At 35.4% G+C, this 22,089-nt stretch overlaps 1 protein-coding gene across 10 annotated transcripts in view; it reads left to right on the plus strand.

Moving 5' to 3' along the window:
- SLC35F5 (solute carrier family 35 member F5) overlaps positions 1-22,089 on the plus strand; it is a 79,577-nt gene that overhangs the window by 22,451 nt on the left and 35,037 nt on the right. For 4 of the 10 annotated variants that reach the window (XR_013401972.1, XR_013401969.1, XR_013401970.1 and 1 more), the window contains exons 10-16: positions 1,285-1,349; positions 3,440-3,544; positions 7,401-7,560; positions 10,059-10,149; positions 13,893-14,047; positions 15,197-15,290; positions 20,563-20,608. Coding sequence is in view for 6 of the 10 variants with exons in the window: in XM_015109950.3 (XP_014965436.1) it covers positions 1,285-1,349; positions 3,440-3,544; positions 7,401-7,560; positions 10,059-10,149; positions 13,893-14,047; positions 15,197-15,272 (652 nt within the window). In the remaining 4 variants the exon portion in view is untranslated. Of the gene's footprint in view, positions 1-1,284; positions 1,350-3,439; positions 3,545-7,400; positions 7,561-10,058; positions 10,150-13,892; positions 14,048-15,196; positions 15,291-15,384; positions 17,588-18,491; positions 21,159-22,089 lie in introns of those variants that run through there. The other 6 variants (XM_015109950.3, XM_015109948.3, XM_077956873.1 and 3 more) reach the window with 4 other exon arrangements.

A 22,089-nucleotide genomic window follows, 5' to 3' on the forward strand; every position in this document is an offset into this window, starting at 1 on the left:
GTGGCCTCAAGCCAAACCACTTGGAATCCAATCCCATCTCCATCATTATTAGTTTTGAGATCTTGGGCAAGTTCCTTACGTTTCTGTGCCAATTTTCTCGTCTGTATATTGGGGATAATAATAGGATTTCTCTCATAGGATTATTATGAGGATTGAATGAGTAGAACTTCTAAAGTGCTTGGAACAATGTGTGATACACAACAGGAGGTGCTCCCTATATTTAGCCATTATCATAATCATCATCATCTAAATGGAAACAAAACCCCTGGTTTCTAAATATATTGTGGATACTCAATAAATAATAGCTGAATCTGAATATGAACAATGATTATTATAGAAAATTGTGATGATTTAATTGAAGGGTATGCATATTTAATGTAAGGACTACATTTAAGTTCTGATGACATCTTTCCATAAGGGAATACATATTTTCTTTCATCTTCTCCTACTGCCACCCTGGTCTTTCTGATCAGGGTGAGAGAATTAGGCTTTTTTTTTTTTAAATTAGGAATATCTCATCTACTTGAAAACATGTTACAATTTATAAGATTCATAGAAATAGAAAGACAATGTAAGTTCCCTGAGGACAGGAACCACATCTGTTTTGGTCACTTCTGTAACCCTGTGCTTTGCTCATATTAGATGCCCAGAAAATAACAATTGAGTTTATGAATGACCTCTGATATCTCTACAACCTTAATTCAGTCTTATTTTTATCCACTAAAATCATGAGATTAGTGAAATTGTTTAAGCACATAAGGATAGTTTTACCGTTAATTTAGATTTTACCAATAAGCAAGAGTAAGTACTGTTACATTGCTGGATTTATATGGGTTTGATATATTTTTGTAATCCAAAAGAAAGATTGGAAAGGGATGACAAGTTGGTTAATTCATTCCTAATTGAAAGACAGTTGATAGCACAGCACTTAAGAGCACTGGACTGTGGAGTAAAACTGCCTGCGTTTCAGTCTCGGCTATGTGATCTTGGTCAAGTTACCTTACCTCTTTGTGTATTAGTTTTCACATGTAAAATGGGAATGGCAGTAATAATACTTCCTTATAAGGTATAATATTGTACACGTTGTGAGGATTAAATGAGTTAATACGAATATAACACTATATTATATTGATATTGTTAGATATTGTTATTGAAATTGCTAAATTATTTGACAGTGTTACCCAAAGTTGAGATTAGTCTTGATCACTTATAAATAATTTTTATCTTTATGATTAGCCTTTTCAGAATTGTTTAGCTCATCATTAATGACTGTTATTCTCATAGCATTGGAGGTGTTGTACTGGTAAACCTGTCAGGATCTGAAAAATCTGCTGGAAGAGATACAATAGGTAAGTACTTGACTCTGCATTCTCTCTGTTAAGGGTATACAGGAAAGTTTTTTGTTAAACAAGAAAGTCAAATGTGCATGCTCACGCGCACAGATACACGTACAAAGTGTAGGCACTAGCAGGTGTTTTTTTAAACTTTTCCTTGGGAAACAATATTAAAAAATGCATAAGTATTTTAGTGAATTCTCATAGCCTTCACCCAGATTTTTCAACTGTTAACAACGTACATAACTATTATACAGTTATAAAAATCAGGAATTAACATTGACTCTAATACTGTTACCTATAAAGCCTTTTCAAATTTTGCCATTTTTTACACTAATGTTCTTTTTCCGATCTAGGATCATTTATTGCATTTAATTGTCATGTTCCCTTAGTTTCCTTTAAATGCAGAACTGTTTCTCAGTCTTCTTTTATGACCTTGACACTTTTGTAGGGTCCCACCTAGTTGGTTTGTAGAATGTTTCTCAATTTGTATTTGTCAGACATTTTCTTTGGTTAAATTGAGGTTGTGCATTTTTGGTAAGAATATAATGGAAGTGATATTGTTTCCTGAGCAGTGCATTCTACCAACAGGCACAGGATATTGATTTGTCCTGTTGCTGGTAATGTTAATTTTAAGGTGGTTAAAATTAACCACCTTATTCCAGTGTAAAGTTACTAATTTTTCCCATTGTAAGTAATAAGCATCTTGTCGGGGATTCTTTGAGGCTATACAAATTTCCTGTTGCTGTCATATCACCCAGGAATATTGTCATTCCCTCTTGATTCTTGTCTGAAACAGTTACTGCTATGATGAACACTTAGTTTTTGATCCATTGCTTAGACTTAACAAAAACGAAGATAAACAGAACCTAGCTGGGCTGAGCATGGTGACTCATGCCTGTTAACCCAGTGCTTTGGGAGGCCAAGGTGGGAGGATTGCTTGAGGCCAGGAGTTCAAGACCAGCCTGGACAGCACAGTGAGACCTCATAATAAAAAATAAACCTATATTAATTATTTCTCTTTGGATACTTCTTTAGATATTTGAGGTTTATTGAATAGAACAATGCTTTCTAAATTATTCCTAACTACTACCCAGTGAGCTGTGCTTTGAACCTCCTCACCTCTTTCTCACCCAGAGCAGCTTTGTGTATACAAATACATAAAACAATATATGTATTTGGTATGTGCATGTGTGTGCAATATTTTGTTGACAAAAGCTTTAAAAAAGTTTGAAAATAATAAAAGATGTAATAAAACATTCATCTTTTGAATAATTGATTAAAGTATTGAATATGACCACTTGGCAGAACATTATTTAGCTGTTTTGAAAGGTTTAAATGTTTTTGAGAGAGAGTTAATGAAGAGAATCAGTATTTATTATTCATGTACTGTGAGAGCTGTATTATGTTAGCTATTTTGGAACATTAAAAAGTATAAATTATGTGTTTGTAGTTTTCAAGGAGTTCTTGATTTGGAACAATAAGAGATTTATAAAATGAAGCTACTAGGGATTAAACTAATACCATACTTGACAATAGTAAGTATTGTCTAAAACAGAAGACAGAATGGAAATGCAGCAGATTAGAAAGAGGATGATTTGTGGAAGAAATGAAACTTTAACAGAGCCTTTAAGATGGGAATGGTAGTGCAATACATATTAAGAATGATATATGGGGGTAAGGAAGACAATACAAGCAACAGCTTAGTGATGGAAAGAAACATTTGTTAAGTTGGAAAATGCCAGGTGTCAAGATTGTTTATGTAGGGTAAAATAAGAAACATGCATTTCCAAATTAAAAACAAAGTGTTACTTTTTAGTTGTATTACTATAATATGTATAGGTTTTGGTCAGATCATTGAGGTGAATGCTTTTGCATTTATTTGTTAACACACTAAACTCCTTCCTGTACTCCTAAAAGACGTGGATGGGGTAGGCTATACCTTTTCATTATATATCTTTGTGTCAATATAAAGGTGATTTATCTAATTATATATCTTTTCACTTTTGTATATTCTTGCAATATTATCTGATACATTATTGGATTTTAAGTGTATATTGAATGAATTAATGAGTGGTTGCTTTAAATCATGTTGATTTTTACAGGTTCCATTTGGTCTCTTGCTGGAGCCATGCTCTATGCTGTCTATATTGTTATGATTAAGAGAAAAGTAGATAGAGAAGACAAGTTGGATATTCCAATGTTCTTTGGTAAGAATATGTTTAACTTGTGAGGCTATTTACTGTAAATGTCTAACACAGGGTTTTGCTTTTGTTTTTTTGGACGGAATAGGGAACGCTTTTTTTTTTTTTCTTCCATATGATTCTTTAAAACCATTTAAAGATTATGAAGGCCGATCCCAATGTTTACTTTATCCTGCATGGTTGTGTACCTATGAGGGAATGCCCATCTCCTTAGTGTGTGACAGAAACTCCTAACACTTTTTTCAAATTGATGTCTTCAGACTGCAAGTCAGATATTTATCTCAGCGATATGACAGAGTTATGCTCTTATAAGCATGTGAGAGTTTACCTGCTGTATTTTACATTTTGCCAGTTTTGAATAGTTAGCAAAGGATTGGGGAGACTGCCCCCAAATTATATGTTTAACGCTCTCACAGTCTATGTACTTATTTACATTAAAAATTGTGGGCCATTTAAAGGGTTTTCATTTGCATTTTATGTTTAAGACATAGACACTTTTATAACATAGATTCCTTCTCAAATTACCCAATTATAGTTTCTAGATATGGTTTATAAATTTTCCTTTGCCTAACATCAGTTCAGGAAAGAACTGGCGATATCTGTAGGACTGCAGAAGAAGAACGCATTGACAAGCTATCTTCAAAAGATATCTGAATATAAATAGATAAAGAAGCTCAGTGATAAGAGTTCAAAGTGCAGCTTACAAGGAGTCAGGAGACCTGGAATCCAGCTGTTGTAACTTTATTTATCTCATAGACATCTGGAATATGAGGAAATTGGACTAGATAAATGGCCTCTAAACTGTGATTTAGGGAATAGATAGGCTCCCGGGATGGTTGGAAGGAAATAGAGTTGCATGCAGGGGTCTAGTTCTTGGACTCCTTTGCTGCTTCACCTGTGGAACAGCTCTACTTTGTTGAGCATTTTGCATTAGAATTTAATTTGTAGTAAAGATTTTTCTTATGATTGGGCATGGTGGCTCACTCCTGTGATCCTAGCACTTTGAGAGGCTGAGGCAGGAGGGTTGCTTGAAGCCAGGGATTTAAGATCAGCCTGGTCAACGTAGGGAGACTGCATTTCTATTTAATTTTTTTTTTTAAAGACTATTTTAAAACTAAAAATAGTTTAAATACTTGTATCTGAAGACTAACAAAAATAAAATGTTTGAAAAGCCATGAGGCTGAGTGATTGCTTAAATTCTTTTTAAATACAGAATTCAAGAAATATAGCTTAATAGCCAGGTTTGGTTGCATGTGTCTGTAATCCCAGCTACTTGAGAGGCTGAGGCAGGAGAATCACTTGAGTCCAGGAGTTCAAGTCTGCAGTGAGCTATGATTGTGTCTCTGCACCTTAGCCTGGGTAACAGAATAAGATGCTGTCTCTTAGAAAAGATAATTTTAATGGTATTTTATTTGGCAGTCATAGAAAATTTTATTTGGAATGGAATAAAATGCTAGTTTTTTTTAGGGTTTTAGGTAGGTGATTGGGTCAGTGGTACTTTTTAAAAATTTAAACGTTGACAACTTGCAAGAAAAATTGCTTAATTTACTCATATTAGGGAGAGTGCATATAGACATGTAGCTTGTGTTGGTCCTGTTCATATGTGATGTGATATGTAAAGCAATATTGATCTGCCCTGGGCTTTAGAATAGACAGGATTTGGAGAAGTCAGGGTTGGGATATTGGGGGCTCTTCAGGCAAGGGAGTTTGAGCAGAGGCTTAACGCGGAGCAGTGAGTAGATCTGAATGATTGTGCTGGAACTTCGCTTTGTGGAAGAACAGAAAGGTGTGTGGTGCCAGATTCTGGGCAGTCTAGGGAATAGGTGGAGTCATTGGGACTTTTGTCTTTAGGTCAAAGGATGTTAATTTATGTGGGATTTCATAGACTCAGCACTTCAGGGACCAGAAAATAGGTTCAGTTCTTGGTAATGCCACATTTTGGTGTTTCATTAAAACAACTTTGTAATGTTATTTAAGCATTTTAGGTCATGTGTCCTGTATATGTGTTCTTTTGTTGTTGTTTTTTTAATGAATAGATGTCTGAAGGTTGTGTATTAGTCTGTTTTCCCACTGCTATAAAGAACTACCTGAGACTGGGTAATTTATAAACAAAAGAGGTTTAATTGACTCAGTTCTGCATGGCTGGGCAGGCCTCAGGAAACTTACAATCATGGCGTAAGGTGAAGGGGAAGCAAGGCATGTTTTACACACTGGCAAGAGAGAGAGAACTTGCGAAGGGGGAATTGCCAAACACGTTAAAACCATTAAATCTTGTAAGAACTCACTATGATGTGAACAGCATGGGGGAACCGCCCCAATGATCCAGTCACCTCCCACCAGGTCCCTCCCTGACATGTGGGGATTACAATTCGAGATGACATTTGGGTGGGGACACAGAGCCAAACCATAATAGTTGGGCTCCCTAAAACAGGATATGAGATGGGGAATTTGTGTAGGTGATTCATTGTGGGGAGTTCACTGAAGGAAAAACTTGGAGTGAAGGAAGCAAGATAGAGAAGGGGAAAGAACCAGGTGGCACACAAGTATAACTGAGGTTTGGCCCAATTCATTGCAGGTGCTGGGGCGGGGAGCAGAGGGAGAGCAGCTAATATGTCTGGGCCTTGAGCCATGATGGCCGGCCTCATAAAGCCTCCATCAATTAGTCATGAGCTGCAGAAGATGGGGTGGGGTGGAGGGTGGGAACTTGCTGGGAAAGGCAGACTTATTTGCCCCTCCCTTCACTGAAGTGGGGTGGCTGTGAGTCTTTAGCATCAGATAGAGAGTGGGTGCTCCTGCCCTGTTAAGATTTAATTAGGCATCCTAATTACCGGTTTATTATTTAGGTGACATAGTATCAATTATATATCTACTGTAATTTAATTTTCTTTTAAGAAAGCTATATAGTTACCGCATAAATCATATAGCAAATTTGTGACATAAACTACATAGAAAGTACAACAAAATTTATTATACAGTTGTAATCTTTTTTCTTTATAGTCTTTACTTTCACATGTATATAGTCATATATAAACTTAATTTCTATAGTAATATTTGCTTTTATTAAATGCTTACTTTGTGCCAGATACTATGCTATATTTTATGTGTTTAATCTTGCCAGCAACCTAATTAAATATTATTAAATTTTATTTTATGTTTATAGATTGGAAAACTAAGGCTTAAAAGAGGTATAAGGTTCGCACTACTATTCAATGATAGATAGAGCTGGGATTGGACCCAGGCAGTCAGACTGCCGAGCACACACTTAACCACTATGTGGGATGGCTTTCCTTAATAACTGGTCAGTCTGTACTTTGCTCATATGTTGAATAGCTCTTTGTGTGTACAAACTTTCTCACTAACTAGCTAGAAGTCTGGGAATGCAGGAACCAAGAGTTTTATCTCCTTTGGAACTTCTTCCATTACTGCTCGCGTAGCACAAGTGTTTTGGACATAAATACTTGAATCAGAAAGCAAACCATCCAATTCTTTAAAATTAATTTAGGCTGAATACACAAACACATACATACCAGTTATTTCTTTTAAGTTCTAGGGCACTATATTGTCAGTTGCTAAGGCTAACAGCCCTTCTTGTTGAGTTGTCCTAAGTGGTTTACTCCACAGTAGTTGCTCCCATACAGTGGGATAGTTGAACTGACTGATCACCAGTTGCTTCAGGCAGTTTTCTTTTTATGGTTTTGAGCTATTCACAGGACTGACTTAAAAACAAACCAACAGAAGGTTTAGCTAGTGAATTCTCCCAGAGTGCTTTTGTGCAAAATCTAATTTTGATTTTAGAGTTAATAAGCTTGGAGAATAGAAATAAATCACAATTTTAACTTTTGTTTCTTTTATACATGTTCAGGTTTTGTAGGTTTATTTAATCTGCTGCTCTTATGGCCAGGTTTCTTTTTACTTCATTATACTGGATTTGAGGACTTCGAGTTTCCCAATAAAGTAGTATTAATGTGCATTATCATTAATGGCCTTATTGGAACAGTACTCTCAGAGTTCCTGTGGTTGTGGTATGTACTGTTTATTCTCCAATTATTAATTATCAGTTGATTAATTTTTGTATATTTTAAGCGTTTATATTTTGTCTGTTTGCTGGTGGCCCTTCCTGTGCACCCCATTCTGCAACACACGTAAAACTGAATACTTTAACTCCACTAGAGCAGGGACTTTGTTTTTTAACTTCTGTGTGCCCATTCCAGAGTAGTGCCTTGTCCACAGGAGGAGCTCAATAAATACTTGTTGAATGAAGGAATGAATATGAATGGTCTAAATCTGTAAAAATGTTTTAGAAAGTGGAGTATTATGCAAATGAAAGTAGTCATTATCTAATGGATATCCAAATGTATGAGTTATGTATGCCAAGTGTGAAGGCATGAGTTCTAATTGAGAATCCAGGAGATGGTGCTTATTTAAGAGGCTTTGGAATATCTGTTTGCTTGTTCATAGGTGTTTTTGTTTTATTTATTTTCAGGACCTTTCATATCGGTGAGCCAGATATGTAAACCTTAAACTCTGATTGATTTGAGATGTTGACATACTTTGATATGCTATATATCCAATATATTGATATGCAATAATAAACTTAAAATAATTTGAAGACAGTATCATGTATGGAGTTTGAGAAACCTTTCAAATAACAGAGCTTTCTACTTAGTCCTATTTTTATTTAATAGAAACTTAAATAAATAGAATGAATAAAACATAAATGAATAAAATGAATTTTATTACATACCCATTGAAACTGTTAACTAGTTTTCCCTTGTGAAAGACTGCAACAGAAATGGACTTTTTTTGTGGAGTCTTCCTTAATGCTCTGCCTATACTGCTGTGCCTCCCTGCCCAGTTAAGGAATATCTGTTTTCTTGGATCCCCCATATTCACTCTCTTTTGTGTAATACTTGAAGATTTACTTTGTATTGTAGTAATTTATGTTCTTATCTAAACTCCTTTGCTGATCTAAAATTCTTTAAAATCGTAATCCATTAACTCATTAATTTTTTCATCTTTAATTATATACATTTTAGATACTCGATTGTTTTAACCTGAACTATTAACAGATGACAAAAGGCTTTAGCCATCAGCTAAATTGGATCCACCTTAAAAGCTGGATTAAGTCAAACAGGCTTTATAATTCTACCTTCCAGGTTTTTTTTATTTTTATTTTTTATTTTTAGACGGAGTCTCGCTCTGCCACCCAGGCTGGAGTGCAGTGGCCGGATCTCAGCTCACTGCAAGCTCCGCCTCCCGGGTTCACGCCATTCTCCTGCCTCAGCCTCCCAAGTAGCTGGGACTACAGGCGCCCGCCACCTCGCCCGGCTAGTTTTTTGTATTTTTTAGTAGAGACGGGGTTTCACCGTGTCAGCCAGGATGGTCTCGATCTCCTGACCTCGTGATCCGCCCGTCTCGGCCTCCTAAAGTGCTGGGATTACAGGCTTGAGCCACCGCGCCCGGCCCAGGTTTTTTATTATAGTACTCTGCATGACAAATATCCAAGAACATATGCTATATTTGACCCCGAACGCTCTTTTCACAGAGCAGCTAAGTAGTGGGAACCACAAGTACTTAAATTCCCTTTACCTCATCAAAAAGGACTAATTGTTCAGCCTCTGTTCAGTACTTCTAGTGACACTTTATTGAGAGATAGCCCCTTTTATTGCAGGACAGCATTATTAATTCTGACATATACTGAGCTAGATTTTACTTGCCTATAACTTCCATGGATCTGTAGTCCTAACGATATACATTATGGTTTTGTCTTGGCTTATAATTCATTTTCTCCTTATAAACCCAAATTATCAGTCTTTATAAATGGCTCATCTGTCTCCATTGGGTATAATATTTTCTTTCAATTCAACAAAATTATATGCAGATAGATATTTCAAAATTTCATACCCACATTGATAATTCAAGGTAAAATTAAAGAACTTAACTTTTGGTTAGGACAATTGTTAGAAAAATGGAAAACAACAAGAAGATATTTTTAAAGAATATTCAAGCCTTTCTTTTTTATGCCAAGCCAAATCAAAAGAATAACACACTATTTTAGTGTTCATGAAGGTGAGATATTTTTGCTTGGTGACAGAATCACATGTTGGCTTATCACTTCCTTAAAGTCTATGTGTGAAGTATTGTCCTGCAACATTAATATTGCTGTTTTCTTTGTTATCTACGTATCATCACAAAACTGTAACAACTGTTCAACAGTTTTTTAAAAAAATTAATGAAATATAAGCTATAAACTCAAAGTTGAATGTCTGCAAACAGATCTTGAAAAATAGCATAAAATATTTTGAGCTTTTTATACTTACATATTTGTATTTTTAATATTTGAAGAAAAACTTTGAGAATCATCTTAATGACTTTATTGTATTTTATGTCTCAATCCATCCTAACCTCTTATCTTTGCTCCTGATCTCACAAGCCTATATTATAAGAAAGTCTTTGTTCAGTGTTTTTCTTTGGTTGTTTAATTTTTTTAATATAGAAATGTCTATTTTCTTTTTTTTAGGGGCTGCTTTCTTACCTCATCATTGATAGGCACACTTGCACTAAGCCTTACAATACCTCTGTCCATAATAGCTGACATGTGTATGCAAAAGGTAAGGAAACTATTATTCATAGATATTTTAGGTATGTTATTAAAACAAACGTAATGAAAGTTGAGATGTGATTAAATTATAAGGATACAAACATAAATAATACTTGATGCTTTCTCTCCCAAGGTGCTTTACTACATAGAAATACAAAAAGTACCAAAGAAATAGATAATTTCCATTTTTAGCTTTTCCATTTTTTTCCCTAAATTTCTAAGTTAAGGGCATCATCTTCATATGTAGTTCTCCAGTTTTAGAGCTGATTCTGTTCCAGATGTTCTTTGGTAAGTCACATTTATCATATAAGCATTTTAGTTTCTGCGATGAACCGTATCACAGGTTCCTTAACACTGTGCTGATACTACCGAAGATATGAGCAGTACATGAATAATGTTGTTTGCAGTGAATGTTAGCCATCTCTCTCTGGACTCAGCAGAGTGGGTGTCCCATCCCTCTTCTCTGAAGGCCTAGTATGGATGCGGGGATTCTTGTAATAATATTGGCAATGCTAACACCACAGAAAAGAGAATCTGGGATGTTTCTCCCAACAGCCTAGAAGGGAAGAGTTTTTTCAGTGCTCCTAGGTGTAGCAGGAAGAACAGAGGTATGCTGTTGCGCACACTGAAAGATGGAGCATAGCCATTTATCACACAGTTCAGTAGATGTAGGCATTTAACTACAACTACTAAGTCATAGAAGTGTGTGTGTGTGTTTTAGTCTAATATAATTTGAAGAGGGAAATATTTCAAGGCCCAAAGGTTTATAATGTGTACAAGCAATAGTCAAATTTTTAAAGCTATTTTTCTTTAGGTCTTTGTGCGGTTTTTAAGATAAAAGTGGCTGGGCACCATGGCTCATGCCTGTTATCCCAGCACGTGGGAGGCCAAGGCAGCCGGATCACTTGAGGTCAGGAGTTCGAGACCAGCCTGGCCAACATAGTGAAACCCCGACTCTACTAAAAATACAAAAATTAGCTGGGTGTGGTGGTGTGCACCTGTAATTCCAGCTACTTGGGAGGCTGAGGCAGGAGAATCACTTGAACCTGGGAGATGGAGGTTGCAGTGAGCTGAGATCATGCCACTGCACTCCAGCCTGGGCAACAGAACAAGATTCCATCTCAAAAAAAAAAAAAAGATAAAAGCAAAATATGCTTAGTGCTATATATCCTCTCTATTTATAAAACAATTCTTTACTGATATTTAACTTTGTTTTATGGTTCAGTAAATTCTTATTTATTTGTCATGGTTAAAGAACTGAGATTCTCTCCTTAATTGAGAATTAATTGCCTTACATAACTTGCATTTTCATAGAATGTGGATATTCTATATAACACTAACATTACACATTATTACAAATATGAACCAAAATGGTTGTGAAACTGGGAAAGTGCTACTTGCTAGAGGATTTTCGTAGACTACTGTGTAAATCCTCTTTATTGTACTGATATTTTAAAAACATAAGCTTTTGTAGATTGAAAAAAAATGGCAGGTTAATGTTCAGGAATTTTTAAGAGAATAGTCACAGGGGACCTAAATTTATTAAATGATTAGTCATTTAATAATTATCATTACAAATAATGGTTATAATTTGTTTAATAAAGTATTTTAGGATAAAGGCAAAACGGGAAAATGTATGTACAAGCAATTAATTATGAAAACATAACTAAACTTTAACTGATTGCCGAGTTCTAGATATGAAGACAATCAGGAAAAAGATCTGGTTTTCTTGATTGTCTTCACATCTAGAACTGGGCAATCAGTTAAAGGAGTAGGCTGTGCGTTGGTGTTGGGATTGAGGTTAGGGAGATTCCATCTGGAAAAAGAAGCAGGGTGTGTCCAGAACTGTGACAGAAACATGATAAGAGAAATCTACTTTTATAGGGTTTGAGGTTCACTTAGCTAACTGTATTTATTTATAGCTTCTGAAATGTTAGCATTTATTAACATTATTGTGCTTGAAACAAATTGGTTATTTAAGTCTATTTATAATTATTTTATATAATAGGAAGCATCCCTGATCATAATCTATTTTATATTCAGATATATTTAGGAATTAGAAAACAAATTTTGTTTACATAGGTAATTTTCTTTGTTGTAGTAAGTGGCTTTATTTCTTTTGTCATAGCTTGTTGGAAATCAAATTAGAAGTTTTTTATTATGAGACAACATATACACGACTACATTGTTGCAAGCAAACTTGCCTTCTAAAGTCTTCTAGGGCTTTATCTGTCTTTATTAAGTTTGCTTTGATTCAGTTATGAAAGAAGGTTTTTAGTTGAATATTCATGAAATCATTCTGTCAACTATAGCTGCGTTTTTAATTGCATTATTTATAACTTCTTAATACCTTTTCTGATCTTGGGTAATTTAAATACAGCATGGTTTTTCCTGATTATTAGTCATTCTGGCAAATATTCCAGGAATATGTTAAAATATATTGGTAATTTCATAACTAAATGAAGACTTTTTAGTTTAATGACTATTGTTTCTGGGGTGTTCTCAGGCTGACTCAGTCACCGTGGATGAATACCATACAAATAGGGCCTGCATGTTAAAAATCGCTGGTTATTATTCTTGTGTTATGTACTGTGAGTTCCCTCATAAAAGACATTATGCTCACAAAACCCCTTTACTCTGACTAATGGTGCTATGAAGTGGAATAGTATATGTTTTCCACCAGAGGGAGTCTTGCCTGTGATTCCAGACTTTTTTTTTTGGAGTTCTCAAAGAGGGCAAACACAGTTTTCCTTCCCTATTTTACAGATAGAAGTTACTATTTTCATCATTTTTTTAAAGCAAACCTCCTGTGTGTTGCACTTAAGTTTCAGTAGCTGATCGGTGTAGGCTTCTTTGACAATTGTTTCTGATCTTTAGTTGAGTCTGGATGGTAAAAGTGAACTAGTGAAAGGGAAGAATTAGTTTTGTTTTGGTAACTTTATGGCATCTCATTATTTTTTATTTTCTTTTTATGTATATATTTGTTTTCTTGTTTATTTTTTTCTTATTTTTTTTAATTTTAATACCTCCACCCTACTTACAGATATTTTTTATTTTCTTGACAACCCTGATAAATGATGGATTGGAGGATCACACTTGTTGACATCAGAGGGCCCTTCACTGATGAGGCTTGTCTTGTTGCTTGTCTTCTCTGACTAATATTCCTTAGTAAAAATATTCCTATATATTTTTCTTTATTTTAGTCATTATTTCATTTTGAGGTTTTTTCATTTATTGCTAGTTTTGAGTGTCATAAATTTGCACTTAATTTGTTTTTGGTACTGTCATAAGAACTGTAGCATACACAGGATAGTACAACTATAAGTTTTTACGAAAATGTACATTTTTTGAAGATGACTGTGGAAATTGAGGAAGAGGGAACTATTTGAGACCAGGCAGCAAACAGTGAAAAAGGAATGAGCAACATGGTGTGCAGGACCAAAGTTTCATACTATATATCGCTACTCTCAGTGTGCAATGCCTATAAATGGAAAGTATGTTTTTTTGGCTTTCCTTTAGCCTGTTTTCCAAGCAAGAACTATTGTTGTTGGTAATTTAGGTACATGGAATTGTAAGTTGAAGTCTTGAATTCTTACTTAATAATAATACACTTAATACACCGTCAGTGTTTAATTTTGTCTTCCCGTTGTTCTTATTCCTGCTAGTTGTCACAAATAGAAAACTTACATTGAAGGGGGAAATTGCCTTAATGATAATTGTGGGTGTGTTTTTTCCTCTATCTTTTATTTTTAGGTGCAGTTTTCTTGGTTATTTTTTGCAGGAGCTATCCCTGTATTTTTTTCATTTTTTATTGTAACTCTCCTATGCCATTATAATAATTGGGATCCTGTGATGGTGGGAATCAGAAGAATATTTGCTTTTATATGCAGAAAACATCGAATTCAGAGGTAAGTTTAGTCCCAATACACATTTTTTAAAATAGTGTTTGCTAGATAACTGAGAATTGCATCATGCTGGCCTAGCTTTTAGAGATTTTGTGAGGAATTATTGAAATATGATAACTTATATGTTATGGCAGATAAAAATAAAATAATTTGTTTAGATCTTTTGGGTAATAAGATTCTTTCTCTTTCTCTCTCTCTTTCCTTTTCTTTCTCTCTTTCTTTCTTCTTCTTTTCTCTTTCTTGACAGAGTCTTGCTCTGTAGTCCAGCCTGGAGTGCAATGGTATGACCTCAGCTCACTGCAACCTCTGCCTCCTGGGTTCAAGTGATTCTCTGCCTCAGCCTCCTGAGTAGCTGGGATCACAGGCACACACCACCATGCCCAGCTAATTTTTGTATTTTTAGTAGAGACAGGGTTTCACCGTGTTGGCCAGGCTGGCCTTGAATTCCCGACCACAAGTGATTTGCCTGCCTAATAACTACAATTTTTAAAAAAAGTTTTGATTCACAGGTAATACCAAAAGGTTTACTGTTTTGCCATAATGAACTTAAATATAGAAGACTTTTATTGGTTTGAACATAATTCGTGATAGAATAGTATTGCCTCAATTTTTCTTTCCAATTTCTTTCTATTTAAGAATGAAAGCTTTTTATATTTTGCTATGAAAAGAACTTGATTCCAGTGACTCTGGAGGCTGAGGTGGGAGGATTGCTTGAGGTTAGGAGCTCGAGACCAGCCTGAGCAACATATCAAGACCCTGTCTCTAAGAAAATAAAAAAAAATTACCCAGACATGATGGCATATACCTGTAGTCCCAAGCTACTTGGGAGGCTGAGGTAGGAGGATCACTTGAACCCAGGAATTCAAAGCTGCAGTGAACTATGATAGCACCACTACACTTTAGCGTGGGTGACAGAGTGATACCCTGTCTCTTATTTAAATAACAAAAAGTGAGACCCTATCTCTTATTTAAAAAACAAAAACAAAAACTGCTAACTTGGTACAAGTTCTTGAGAAATTTTATCCTAGTGTTGGTTCTCCCACTGACTTGCATCCTGCCCACATAGCTTCAGCCAATGGAATAAATAAGGTTTAAGGTTCCTTTTCAGCTCTAAAGCTTTCCTTAATTATTGACTTTTTTTTTTTTCTCAAGAGTTCCAGAAGACAGCGAACAGTGTGAGAGTCTCATTTCTATGCACAGTGTTTCTCAGGAGGATGGAGCTAGTTAGCTGTTGTCTGTAGCCCAGGTTTGTATGTGAGCTGGGTTTACTATTGAATATGATTCTTATTTGTGTAATATTCAAACAAAGGATTGATTTTTTTTTTTTTTTTTTTTTTGAGATGGAGTCTCACTCTGTTGCCCAGGCTGGAGTACAGTGGCACAAACTTGGCTCACTGCAAGCTCCGCCTCCCAGGTTCATGCCATTCTCTTGCCTCAGCCTCCTGAGGGACTACAGGCGCCCACCACCACGCCCGGCTAATTTTTTGTATTTTTAGTAGACATGGGGTTTCATTGTGTTAGCCAGGATGGTCTCGATCTCCTGACCTCGTATCTGCCCGCCGCGGCCTCCCAGAGTGCTGGGATTACAAGCATGAGCCACCACGCCTGGCCAGGATTGATTTTTATAATTAGTTGTTTGAGAGGCCATACAGCCTTAAAGGCTAAAGGGGCTAAAGCCTGGGCTCCAATTCTATCTTCTGCACATACTAGCTGTGTGGCCCGGTGCAAGGTTCTTAATCCCTTGGTGCTCTGGTTTTCTTATTTGTGAAATGGGATTACAATAGAACCTCCCTTATAAGAGTGTTAAAATAGTAAATACTTGGTAAATATAAAGTATATACAATAGTGCCTGACTCAAATGATCAGGAAGTTTTAACTCTTATTTTTATTCATGCTAAGGGTCATTTTATTTAATAATATGCTTTAGAAAAATATTTTTTCTCTGATGATAAAAGTAAGAAAAATGTAATATTCTGGTGTACAATATACTGGTTGGAAAATACTAGTCTTTTATGTGTGTGTTTTACATAACTGGCACAGTGTATATCCTCATTCTCTGACATTGCTTTGTCATTTAATAATGCTTCTGGAATATTTTCCCATTTTTTACATTTTAAGAAATAGTGTCTTCTATATGTCTTTGATGGTAGAGTACATGACATTTTGCTGAATGGATGCTTGAATTAAATGCAACATACATATTTTGCAGGTACAAAAGTGATTATTTAGAATGAAAGATCACAATAAACTACTAGAATTCTGAAGATCCAGGCCCCTTTTTCTGAGACATCTTTAGGCAATTTATATTGAAATGTTTCTTGATTGCTACTGAGTTTTCCCTCCCTATCTAGAACATTGTACAACTCCTGTCAATTGTTAACACTTATGTTGGGCTTGAAGTTTAAGTTTCATTATCCTCATGGTAAACTTGCTTCTAACCTACGGCTAACGGTCCTGGTTATCTGTTTTTCTTGAGTGGGCTGTTTTTAAATCTAGTTTATACTGCACATGGTTTAAGCTCTAGTTCTCCAAGACTTTTTGTACAAGGCAGCTACCCCTGCCCTTCCCTGGCCTGCCCATCCTGCTTTCATTCTCTTCCCACTCTGAGGAAATTAAACTCTTAGCTGATTCCTTTGGTGTTTTCCTTCTTGTCTCCCTAAGTATCATGCTTATGACTTCTGTTCCATGAGTTCTCAGTTTTAGGCATCTTCTGCTGACTTTTCCACTGAGATCAATGAAGACAGATTATTTTCAACTTTACTCCTCCTCTGCTCCTACCTCACATGCCTCCTATCTCCATATCAGTTCTGCCTCCTCATCATCCCTGTATAGTTATTGCATAATTTTGGATAGATCTGTAGTCAGTGTTTATACTGCTGCAACTAAAAAATTGTTACTTATAACTGAGCCATGTAGGATTTGTCCTGGTATTTCCCTTATGCAGAGATCCTCTGTTACTACCCTTTTTGGAGAATAAACCTTAAAGTCTTCTCCTGGGTTAGAGAAAAGGCACTTGGCCAACTGTGAAAAGTAAGAGAGGGCATCTGAGTGTCTCTCTGCTTTTGCTATAGACATTATACCAGTCTTCCTGTTTGTAGTTGTTTCTTCATCCCTCCTTACAGAGATATCTGGTCCTATTTTTCCATTGCTAACTAAGAGTTGGCTGTTATTTTCTCATTTCTCTACTTTTCTTTTTGTCCATGTGGTTTATTCCTTTTAAGAAAAAAATTCCAAGCTGGGCACAGTGACTCATGCCTGTAATCCTAGCATTTTGGGAGGCTGAGGAGGGAGGATCACTTGAGCTCAGGAGTTTGAGACTAGCCTGGGCAACATAGTGAGACCTTACTTCTATTGAAAAATATATATATTTTTTAACCCTTTATTTTCTTTTTAGTGAGGTTTTGGAGAACAAGTGGAACTAAATATGTGTTTATGTGCCATCTTTAAATTTAAAAAAACCATAAACACAATTATAGTAAGTCCTCACTTAACATCATCAATAGGTTCTTATAAACTGTGACTTTCAGCAAAATTACAGCAAAACCATTTTTTTTTTTTTTTTTTTGCATCAACACTATAATGTAACAACACTGAACAAAACAATGTTATTCGGGGACCTAAAGTCAGTTTCCTAGAACCTGTGACATTAAGAGAGGACTTTGTATTCTTGAAAGCTTTTTAATGCTGTAATTTATGCATTATTTTTCTTGGGTATGCTGTGCATTGTTCTCATACTCACACTTAAACCCACCCATATCCAGCAAGGTTTCAGTATTTTTAGAAGTGAGAGCTGGGTAAAGAAGAAAGAGTGGGCCGGGCGCGGTGGCTCAAGCCTGTAATCCCAGCACTTTGGGAGGCCGAGACGGGCGGATCACGAGGTCAGGAGATCGAGACCATCCTGGCTAACACGGTGAAACCCCGTCTCTACTAAAAAATACAAAAAACTAGCCGGGCGAGGTGGCGGGCGCCTGTAGTCCCAGCTACTCGGGAGGCTGAGGCAGGAGAATGGTCTAAACCCGGGAGGCGGAGCTTGCAGTGAGCTGAGATCCGGCCACTGCACCCCAGCCTGGGCGACAGAGCAAGACTCTGTCTCAAAAAAAAAAAAAAAAAAAGAAGAAAGAGTGAAGACTAAAGAAGATGGATTGCAACAGAGTAGAATAGACTGGGCAAGTGTCTTTGTCTTTGCAGGAGTAATGGTGGAATATACCAGGAGTAAAACTAACTGCTAATACACAATCTCTCGTGTCGATGTCAGCTTTTGACATTGCTATAGAAGTCACATTCATAAGTTCTTAGTACTCCAAATTTGAGTATCCAGTTATTAAGTATGTATACCGTGAAAATAGGTATTTCATTTTAAGATAATTTGCTTTTTAAAATGTAAACTGTAGAAAACTAAAACTATGAAATTATAATCTAATCACATTTCTGTGGTTTTTGTTTTTAGCACGATAATGGAACTATACAGCGAAGAGACAATCTCTGGCAAGTTTTTGTAGAAAAAATGTTTCAGTGCCTAGTCTGAAAAATAACAGTTTCAGTTCTTTGAAACTCTAAAATATATTTTTCTCATACCTGTTTTCTTCATTTTCATAATGAAGCACTTTGCTATGTAGCTGTGTACATATCACTACAGTTCTAGGAAGTTCCAGTCTACAGTCCATCCAAAGGACCAACCTGCCTTACACATCTCAAGGAGTTCAGCTGTTGAAATCATTTGAACTAATCAAGGAATAAATCCTAATGTTCCAGGACTTTATTTTCACATACTTGTTAAATGCTGGAATATATTATAAAAATGTTTTCAAGAAATCACTTAAGTGTTCATAGACCAGTGTTTCTGACAGGTAAAATGCTAAAATAAGCTACCTGTAGTAAGTATGGATGATATTTTTGGGTTTTGTTGAATATTGCAAATTAACCACACAAAAAACGTTTAATTTATGCAACAAGCATGTTTGTGCAAATTTCGTGGAACTTTAAAAAGAATAAATATTTGAGAAAATATCTGATTCACTTACACTACATTTACTGTATTATTCTTTTATAGCATTAGGTGCCTTGTATTTTAAATCTGTGACAAACCATGGCAAATTTTTAAAGGGGAAGTATTATTATAAAATGAAGAAATATGTATTTCTAAAGGCTATATTGCTGTAAACTTAATTGATAAAGCTCTGTTTAATTTAGAGTTTTGAAGAAATAGTCTCCCTTCAATTAAGAACTTTTCATAATGGAATGATTTAAATTGAAGTGACAAAGAGTATTATTAAAATACAATGTTTATATGTGTATTTGTGTATTATAGATGTATCAAGTGATTTCTAATTTTTTCTCATATGAATATGCCAGATTACTCTAGAACTAGATGCCTCTTCTTTAAATAATTTTAGTTTTCCTGAATAAATTTGTAATGGTTAAAGTACCAAGGAAGGAAGGCGAGAAGGGATTCTGTTTTTAAAATCACATCTGAACTGTTCCTCTACTAAGATTAAATTAAAGGTGAAATACTCGTAATTGCAATTCTTAAACTTAGGCACATGTGCTCACTGTGCACCTGCTCCTGGACTCTATTCACCATAGTACCAGTAAACGTGTGTCCCAGGATTCACAGGCTTTTGATTAATCAATATTCTTTTCAAGTTTTCTGTGAATAGTTTAGTTCTCTTCAAAATTTCTTAACTAATCTGATTTTTAAGAATTCACTTTGCAGTGTTTAGCTTCCTATTCACATTCTTAAAATTGCTTTGGTGTTACCATGAGTCGAAAATGAAGTTTAGCCTTCTTTCTGCTTCATTCTGAGAACTTCTTGATTACCTTTAAAAATTGTTTATGATATTAAATTTAAAATACAAACAGCTCTCTCTCTCTCTCTCTCTTTTTTTAATCATCCAGCCCGAAGTGGCAAAAACAGCTCTTTTCTCATGTGGCACCACCAATAACTCAATTAAAAATAATGTTGAGTTTATTATACTTTTGACCTGTTTAGCTCAACAGGGTGAAGGCATGTAAAGAATGTGGACTTCTGAGGAATTTTCTTTTAAAAAGAACTTAAGGAAGTAACATTTTAATTACTAAAGGACTACTTTTGGTTGAAGTTTATTATCTAGATACCTCTACTTTTTGTTTTTGCTGTTCGATAGTTCACAAAGACCTTCAGCAATTTACAGGGTAAAATAGTTGAAGTAGTGGAGGTAAAACTGAAATTTAAAATTATTCTGTAAATGCGATAGAGAAAGAAGCTGAGCTTAGAATCTTTTGGTTGTTCATGTGCTCTGTGCTCCTCTCATCACACAGGTCATGTGTTGTCACTCACGATTCTGGAAGTACTAAGCCGTAGTTAACAGGCTGGATAGATCTTCAGGCAATCTTCTTCCAGTATACTGCTGCTTTTCTGTTTCTTAAAACAAAAAATCAAAGAACAACTTCTTTAGAAGGAAGCACCACCATTCAGTTGGTTAACTGAAAGTATGAATCACTGCTGCTTCGCTTGCCCACCTGTTCTCTTTTTCTCACAGGTTTTATTTCTCGGAATGATTGTTGCATTTGAATACTGTAGCCATGGTGAGTGAGCAGTTGAAGACTTCCTTTCTGCACCTTCATAGTTAAGGGTTCATCTTCTCACGAAATAAAGTTGTGCTGGGTTGCTTCAATTCTGTGGATTGCCTGGAAACTAGGTAACAAGGCCCTTAGATCACAACGACCACGTTGCAGGTCTTTGGAAATGCTGGGAAGGGGTTACGTTCAAGTAACTGCTGACATCCTTCCTGTCTATCAGAACCATGTTGGCCTGTAATTATATTTTTCTGAATCTAAAAACAAATAGAAATTTCTGGTATCTTTTCAGTCTCCTACTTTTCTTTCTATTCATCACTTAAATCTCATTATTGTATAATGTTTCAAATTATGACCTGGATTGAAGGAAGTCTGTTTTGTCAGAAAGACTTTGTTAGGTGAACATCAGAATCTCAACCAAAACAAAGCTGAAAAATGAGGCAGACTTAAAAGTGAATGCTTTTGAAATGAGTGCTTTTTGGAGCTTAGGAGAGCCATTAGGTTTATGTAATGCACCCATACTTATTCCTTTAAATAAATTTTAATTTAAAAACATTGAGATATTGGCTTCTGTCAGCCTGATTTAATTAATTCTTTACATTAAGCTGATTTTCCCCCTGGCAGCTGACAAATAAGTTCATTGTTCTTGTAGAAGTGAGCTCACAAGGTTAAATGTGAATGTTCTCACAGGTACACAGCCCTGGTTCAGAAGAATTTTAATGCCCACTTTAAAATCAATCATGCAGAGCCAATTTGGGGTTGCAAGGTATGACTCCTCTGGAAGCCAAGTTTTTTCATAAAGCACTGTGGTAATACCCATAGCACTAATCCTCAGTGTGCTGGTTGAAGAAATAAAATGTCTTTAAAGAAGGATAAAGGAGAAATTAATTAGAAAATGTTTTTTCCCACATATTAGCAAATAAATGAAATGTTATTTTCGTATTAACTATAGTTACGATCTTACTTCATTTCTCCCTCTTCTCCTTTGAAATATTCTTTATTACTAAATAATATTTTAGGAGGAATTAAGAGAAATAATTACCTGTAACATCTGCAGATAAACTTACATAGCTAACATTGTGTGCTGACTTTTTTAAATGGTGAAGTGGCATTAATGAGATGTTCAGTTTACAGAATTTGAAGTTTGAGTTCTATTTTAATAGTCTGCTGTGTCCCCAAAATCCCATTTAGATAAATTGAGGTTCATTTTTCACATAGACTTGCAATTTTTAGACACCACATTTCCTTTTTTATAGTAACAGCCTCATTTGCCTGTACAATAAGTAATAATACAGTATTTCATAGGTACATTGTATGTGCACAGGAATTTTTTCTTTAAATCTTAAGAGCCTTTAATAAACTGGGGATATTTAAGTATTTTAATGTTACTACATTTAAAAAATAGTGTTTTCCTACAAAAATTTCTGTATTCAGTATACGTTAACTATGAGAATGTCAAACAGTGAAATCATTGAAATATATTTAAGGAA

This window comes from Macaca mulatta, chromosome 12 (assembly GCF_049350105.2).
Source record: "Macaca mulatta isolate MMU2019108-1 chromosome 12, T2T-MMU8v2.0, whole genome shotgun sequence".
NCBI classification, from domain to species: Eukaryota; Metazoa; Chordata; class Mammalia; order Primates; family Cercopithecidae; genus Macaca; species Macaca mulatta.